A 7,638-nucleotide genomic window follows, 5' to 3' on the forward strand; every position below is an offset into this window, starting at 1 on the left:
TCTCACTAACAATGTGATTTTATTACCAATAAAGCAAGCTGTGGTTTCTGTAGGGGGTCAATGAACTAATGTAACTAAAAGACTCACGACCCAACAGTATTCAGGTCAAATATCTGATGAAACGGTTCATATGAGTTCACTTTAACTTTATTCTATACAAAAAATACAAAGACTGTTTTTCTTTCTTCAACGATTTACTTTAGGAACGCCACGTCTGGGATCTTTCCCGCCGTCTGAAACAGAAACAGTTGCTACTTTAGACATCAGCACATTTAAACCATGACGTGGATTGTTTAGAGTCGTGTCACCTTTAACTGAGTGAAGATTTGTGCTGCTTTGTTCAAGTCCCACTCGTTATCCTGCAGACACCTGCAACACACAGACAGTGTTTACCAGTGAGCTGTGACATTCATCCCAGTCTGGTAGACGGCATTAGGAGAGGACACCTACTTCAGGGACCATTCCAGCTTCATGCCTGACTTCAGGGAGAAGGTGCTGAGCATCTCCTGCTGTGGGGCAGTGAGGGTGGGCACTGGGCTGGAGGAAGGGGTCGGGGCAGGCGCCACAAAAGCTCTGCTGATCTGCTCCGTTGTAGCCATTCTGATGAAGAGCTGGTCGTTGATGATGCACAAACTGTTCAAGTATGAACGAGGACCACAGGGTTCAAAGGTTAGAGACTTTCTATGGTGTTAATATTACAGTGTTATAGGGCCACACAAAACATATTGTTACCTACATATGTGTAGAACTGTACATATAGAACTGTAACATGGTTTATCAGTTTAGCATTAAACTATAATTGACAATTTTGATAGAATTTTCATGGCAATTACAATTAAATAGTCAATTATCTGAACTCAATTACAATATAATCATGATTATGACAGCAAGAGATCTTTTAAAATTACAATTATAATTATGGCATAATTGTAATTATCAAATAAGCAATTACAATTATAATTGACCCCAACCCTGATTATATTGTGCTACAATACAAACAGATGTTGGTTTGATATATTTGTTAAAAGTTGTTTGTTATAATTATCATTATTATTATAATTATTGATATGAGAAATAAATATGGTAAATTGGAATATTTTGAGATTATATTATTTAATATTTATTACTGCACAAAAGTACTGAAAAGTGGTATCGTTGAGTACCGATACTGATTTACGAGTACCAAGTATCGGTTTAAATGTGAAAGGTGCCCATCCCTAGTAATCTCTACAATAACAATGGTTGTTGTGTAAAAGCATTATGGTTTATCATTTTCTTTTATGGACAAATAAACATACATTAGGTAAATATAGGAATACACAGAAACACACGTGGTGAAACAGTATTTACTGACATGAAATTGAACATGCAAACCGTTTGTTCATTCCAGTCATACTAGTGGAGGCAAGCATTATCTGAAGCTACAGCTGCCAATCAGCACTTTGGTTTTAAGTGTGTAACCTACCCAGAATTCACTGCTGGAACTGTGATGAAAACTCTGGAGAAGGCCCTTGTAGATTCTTTAGATTTATCATCTACAACAACTGAAAAACCACAAAAAACCCAGGAAAGCGTTAGTGAGCAACAGATGAGTTGCAGTGGATCTTCTTAACACTAGCATGACCAGAGTGGTGTCATTTGACACCTATACCTATAAAGTCCAAGCTGGTGTCAGATGGCGGGTGTGAACAACTCAGCTTGTGACCATTGTTATGTTACTGAGGCCACTACTCCCCCCTCAGCTAGGGTGGGGGGGGTGGCTGGGTTGGTTTCAGGACACAAAGACCTTTTGTATTCTCCTTTGTGTTTCCCATACAGCAGCTACATAGAGGTTGCAACTTATATTTCAACTTTTGCAACAGAAAGTAGTAAGTAGTAATAGTGAGACGGCAACAGTTTGTTTGCTGCATTCTTGGTGAAATTTATTTAATAGAGATTTTGTGAACAATTCTGGCACTGCCACACCTCCTTTATGCATTTGCCACATGCAAACTTGTCACAATACATACAACGCTTGGTGGCACGGTTTTTCCTGCAGCAACACTTCACCTGGCACAATGCCCTTTTCCCCACATCGGGTGTGGGTGGTTGTTGCTGAAGGTTTTGCTCATTCACCTCCTTGGCTGCCATATGAGACTGGGCAAGCTCATTTGCAAGCCTGATAAAGCACATGTGCGTTCAGCGCTGCAATGTCAATCATGTTGTAAAACACAGCGACTGGCCAACGCCGTGTTCCTGAACGCACAGTGTACTTTCGAACCATCTGGTCCATGACGTCCACACCGCATTTCATGCTGTTGTAGTCAGTGACTGTGTTCGGCTTTTTTTTCCGAGTAGCCTCAGTCTCCACCACGCTGTGCACGCTACTGAGGAGGCAGACAGTCTTCTTTCGTTTGGGCACATAAACAGTCAGTGTGGCACCAGAGGTTGAAAACACTTCTGTGCTGAATTCCTCACGGGCCAAATTCTTTTTAGCTGAATCTGGAAGCTCCCGGTGAATCTTATTGACTGTGCCAAGGAGGGTGGTCTTCCGGCTGTGCAGTCGACGTGCTAGTGACAATGAAGTGAAAAAATTGTCGGTTGTAACAGTTCTTCCTTTGTCCATAAACGGTTCCATAAGCTTCATCACCACATTTTCAGACAATCTCTCCCCAGGTGGACGACTGGGGTCTTTGCCAAGATATGGGATGATTTTGCACACATACTTGGATTTAAGGTCACATGCCACCCAGAACTTGATACCAAACTTGTCCGGCTTCGTACTTCCGCATTGGGTCAAAGTTTAAGAGGGATAATGTCAGCATAACTGATGGTGTAAACAGAGATTTAGATTGTTTTTCCCTGTTGAAGCATTGATTCTTTGTGCATCTTGTGCACTTTCTTCAAATTTGTAAAATAATAGCTTAATAAAATAATCATGGACCTGGTTAGTGAATGGTGGACCTCGTGAATTTACCTTTTAAAGTGAGAACTCAAACAGTCCTTTTCACACTCGGAAATCTCGCTTTACCATAAATAGCAACAATACATTTTATTTATAAGCACTTTTCAAAAACAATAAAGGTAAATAGTGAATACTGTTAATACTGTTTTTCTTTTTCTAATTTTATTTATTGTGGTTTATTAATTGATCACAACACACATGGCTCATATTAATTTGGCCATTCTTATCCAATAATTCCATATAATGTTATTTGGATTAACAAACATCTACCTGGGAGAAACTGGTTTCTCAACACTGGCCATCATTTACACCAACCCCCAAAGTTTGTCACTGCCTAGCTGCACATTCCGATTGAAAGGCTTTATTTACATAAGAGAGGTGGCCCACTGAGTTGCAAATGAGTGTCATTTGGCGGCCTCTGGGCAGGGCAGCAGGAGTAAGAAAACCTTGGGCATGCTAGTGTTAAAACCATGACGACTAAGATACTGACCTTCTTTGAAGACTCCGCCCACTGTGAATGACAGCAGCGTATTCTGTGAAAACAAAGCAGTTTGGCTGAGTGTGAACAACACAAATGATGTAACTCAGTGTGTGGCAGATCAGACGTGAACTCACTGTGTAGGCGTTTACGTCCACGGTGAAAGAGGTGATGTCATGCTGAGTTTTTGGCAGCTCGTTGAGGAGCGCCACCACATTCAGCCGTTTGTGCTTTAGCAGATGGAAACGCATCGCTAGGGCAGGTGAAAACAAGACAAACATCAGGTGGGCTCCATCATTACTAGGGTTGGGTATCAGTTACTACTCGCTACTTTTTCAACGCTTCTGGTGCTAAATCATTACTTTAAACTAACTTCAAAATCTCAAAATGCTCTTTTATTTCCAGAGCCAAATTTAACACATTTAACTAAACAAATAAACTATTATTAGATCAAATTCACATCAGGGTTTCCCACACATTCATTTATTTATGGAGGAGAATGTCATGCACCTTCTTTTAGGCCATGTTTTGTGCATGTGCTACGGTTAAAAATGAGGCCATTGATCAATGATCTGAGCAGCGGCACCGACGTCATGTGTATCAAGTAATGTGTGACACCAAAATCTTTGTTCTTAATGGACCTGGTTACTAGCGTTTCCATGGGAACTGGTCCCACACTTGTTCCAGGATTTGGTACCCGACCCTAATCATTACAAGTCATACGTTCACTTCAGGAGAACTTACTGGAGTCTTTGGTCCTCTTCAGGTTTCTACTGTCTTTGAAATATTCTCTCAGACCGCTCCTGAAAAACAAAGCCAGAACAAAAAAATCAGCACCACTCAAAGAAAACGTAGCCATTTAATCAAAGTTATACACCTGTGTGTGTGTGTGTGTGTGTGTGTGTGTGTGTGTGTGTGTGTGTGTCCTTACCTTGATGGATTCTGGACGTTGTACGGTGTTGTTAGTGATAATAATGCGTCATCATGGTAGGCCCCCAGCAGTGACTGTCTGTCTCCAGAGTCGTACACACTGTAGTACCTGTGAAACAAACAAAACACACTCTGCATATCAACACCAATCACTGATGTCATTTCCTACTTATTGTTAGAAACGCTGTGAAGCGACATAGAGAAAAGTGTTAGAAACTCACTGTTGCAAAAAGCGCTGAATGTAGACTTTAGCGTCATCAGAGCCAAAGCAGCTTCCCTGTGTGATCACATGGTCAACATTTAGCAGGAGAAATGAGACGTTCATTACAGAAAAGGCTTGAATCTAAAAATATAGTGGCTTCTATATTCTTGTACTTTGACAAGTGACGTTTTGAACACAACAGACACAGACAATTCAGCATCACACTGACTAACCTTGCAAGGTGGGAGAGTGGTGGGTGTTTCCACATCAAAGCCAATGTGTGGGGGGAGGTCATTTCCATCCTGATGAGGGACAATACACAGTTTAGTACAAGTTGGAAAACATCAGTTCATTTGGTGATTATCTGGTGTTATTTGAAACACGACTGACACTGGCCATAACATTATCCTTAAAAACCACTGGACCAAAACACAAACTAAACTCAAGGTACCAGAACAAAGCCAATCTGTGACCTCTGAACTAATCTGGTTGGTCCAAGTGGATAAAAAAAACTCAAACTAAATGAACCAGTAATAATAAATATATAGTGACTGGTACATCATACTCAGGTCTGAAGCTGTGGAACTCATTATCCACAGAATTTAAAACCATATCTGAGTTTAAAATGTTCACTTCTAGGGTTTAGTCTTGGCTGAAAACAAACCACAGTAAATAACACTGAGTCTGTGTGAATGTATGTGGGATCGTGTGTGTATGTGTGTGATTGTAAAAAGTTTTATACAAATGTTGTATTAATGTATTTTATTATTGTAAATTGTGTAAAAAGGCCCAATCAGGGACATGAGCTGTGAATTAGCATTAGCTAGAAGCTCTTTATGCGTCACATCAGCTGTAAACCTTTATTGTAATTATGTTGATTGCATCGTCTCTGAAAAATAAATAAATAAATATTTGGGGAAACAAAACTACTTAATTATTTGAAGATTTTACATCTTGTAAACAAGTACAATATACTGTACTTATAGCTGCTAGATATGATCTTTTTATTTTTTAAATCAGATAAAGACATACTGTAGACCTTAGATTAATATATGTTAGATCACTCTAAATGTAAAAGGTTGAAATTGTTGCTTGAAAGTTGATTTCATTCTTATCAGGATTTCTTGCGTTCTTCCCACAGGCAAGGAAGACAGTGGTGGTTTGACTCCATTTATGTTCTGGTTTGTCCCCGTGACATCACATCACTACGTGAGGCAATCAATTTCAGCTGGATATATAGAACTTTCTGTGTAAGCCCCAAAATACACTTCTACCACTGTTTTGCCACAACGTTCAGTCTGTGAAAACACCAGAATTGTGTTGAGAAGTGTATTTGACAGAGTTTTTAGGGACAAATGAGAAATCATGATAAGAATTAAGAACACCTCTATCCTTCCATCTATGGGACTCCACATCCCACAATGCAATGCACAAAACTCAGAACAAACTTTCAAGCTGCAATTTCAACCTTTCTATTATTTTGTCGTGCAATTGATCTTTGAGTCATAGATCTATGGAGGCCTACACCATGTCTTTTATCTGATAGATAATTATTGTTCCCAGCAGCTTTAACACAACTGATAATTGACAAAATGACGTTAAACACTAAGGTCCTCTAGTATCAAAACTATGCTGGTAGAAATGAAGACTGAGTGACCATAAACTGCTGATGAATGAATGAGGTGAGTAGACCCCCTACCAACTTCAGAAGCTGGGGAAAACTTCTGGCACACAGCACTGGTATGGAAACAAAATGGAAAAGCAGAGAAATTATTGTGAGAATTCATCTTCCTCATTGTTGAATATACGCTAACATACATGACCATGTCCCACGTTCACCTGAATGCCCACCCTGGAGTGTACTTACCAGCAGTATACTCACCCTCTGCCCCATTTTGGTTGATACAACAGATTTGACGTAGCAAAGCAACATATACACAAACACGGTCTTATACCAGTTTGAGCTGAAAACTGCCAAACAAACGGTTTTTCTAAAGAGAGAAGTGATGCGCTACTGGGAGAGGTGGTTAACACCAGTCTGGTCTTAACTCCTCCCCACTCTGGTGAAGATGCAGGGCAACCAACGAGTCACTGTCACTCAAAAACAAAACAGAGTCTTGGTGAAAAAAATATCAAGTACATTTTAAGTGCATTGTTAGACCCTGTGATTTAACACAGCCATACACAAAGCACTTTTCTCATTTGGACATTGTTGGGTTTTCCTTTGTTTACAAGTTCTCCATCAACTGAGGGAAAATTCAAGTCATTCATTAGGAACAAAAACACACAACAGCAGGTTTGAACACACGTTGGTTGCATGCTGTGGGAAACTCAGACATAAGACGTTGGATTAGTAGAAACTGCCTTCGTTAAAGAAATCATCAAAACATCAATTTTGGATCAAGAAAAACTGACCCTGACGTATGAAGATGGGTCTTTGAAAAGGTCACAGAGAGGGTTTCTGACCAGCCACAGCTCCACCAGTTTCAGCCCCTTCAACTTGTCCAGCTCATGTTCGCTTTTCAGCTGAGGAACAAACAGGAAGCCGGTAGGCGTCAACACATGAACCTTCAACAACTACTACACAAACATGACAATGAAAGCCTTGGAGCGGCCAGTCTCCACGTCGTTGTGTGGAAAGGTTCAGGGCCTTCAGATGAGGCACTTTGGTCACAAAGCTCGCTGAGTTCATCCAGTCTCTGGATGCAGTTGTGACTGAGATTCAAGCTTGTCAACTGCAAAGAAAACATTGATTTCATTATGGTCTCGACTTCACTTTGATGATCTAACTTTTAAAGTATCCACAGTATATGAAGATACACAGAATTGTTGCTGAGTGTCGTACGACCGTTACCTGAGGAATGTTTTCTTCAATGATCTTAATGACGGCCTCCATGTTTGTTTTCCTGTTTAAAGCCACTTTAACTCTCCTGTGAGACCAAGTCTGTTTCAAAGTAAACATAAAAGTTTCAACATTCATGTCCACTTTATGAAAGAATCCACAAGGTAATATTTCATCATGAACAACACAATTCAGAAGATTGAAAACATTTTAAGAAAAAAAATAATAATAATAATAATAAT

The 7,638-nt window shown here is 39.8% G+C and overlaps 1 protein-coding gene across 1 annotated transcript; it reads right to left on the bottom strand.

Annotated features, from left to right (window-relative positions):
* LOC114461091 (nuclear RNA export factor 1-like) lies at nucleotides 1-7,450 on the bottom strand. Its single transcript, XM_028442931.1, has 13 exons — nucleotides 7,409-7,450; nucleotides 7,005-7,080; nucleotides 6,254-6,291; nucleotides 4,788-4,856; nucleotides 4,574-4,629; nucleotides 4,354-4,461; nucleotides 4,167-4,225; nucleotides 3,560-3,675; nucleotides 3,435-3,477; nucleotides 1,466-1,544; nucleotides 451-633; nucleotides 309-369; nucleotides 1-233 (listed from the first exon to the last, which is right to left on the bottom strand). The coding sequence occupies exons 1-13, from the start codon at nucleotides 7,448-7,450 to the stop codon at nucleotides 195-197; spliced, it is 969 nt and encodes a 322-aa protein (XP_028298732.1). The 3' UTR covers nucleotides 1-194.
* Between the last annotated feature and the right edge of the window lie 188 nt (nucleotides 7,451-7,638).

The sequence above is a fragment of the Gouania willdenowi genome, unplaced genomic scaffold (assembly GCF_900634775.1).
Source record: "Gouania willdenowi unplaced genomic scaffold, fGouWil2.1 scaffold_93_arrow_ctg1, whole genome shotgun sequence".
Lineage (NCBI taxonomy): Eukaryota > Metazoa > Chordata > Actinopteri > Blenniiformes > Gobiesocidae > Gouania > Gouania willdenowi.

Bases quoted from the DNA above. Each gene is read 5' to 3' on its own strand.
- LOC114461091 (XM_028442931.1), bottom strand. From the start codon at position 7,450: ATGGAGGCCGTCATTAAGATCATTGAAGAAAACATTCCTCAG. The intron at 7,081-7,408 runs GTAACGGTCGTA...TTTGTTCCTCAG, and splicing joins TTGAAGAAAACATTCCTCAG to CTGAAAAGCGAACATGAGCT. The intron at 4,857-6,253 runs GTAGGGGGTCTA...GTCCCTCATCAG, and splicing joins TTCCCCAGCTTCTGAAGTTG to GATGGAAATGACCTCCCCCC.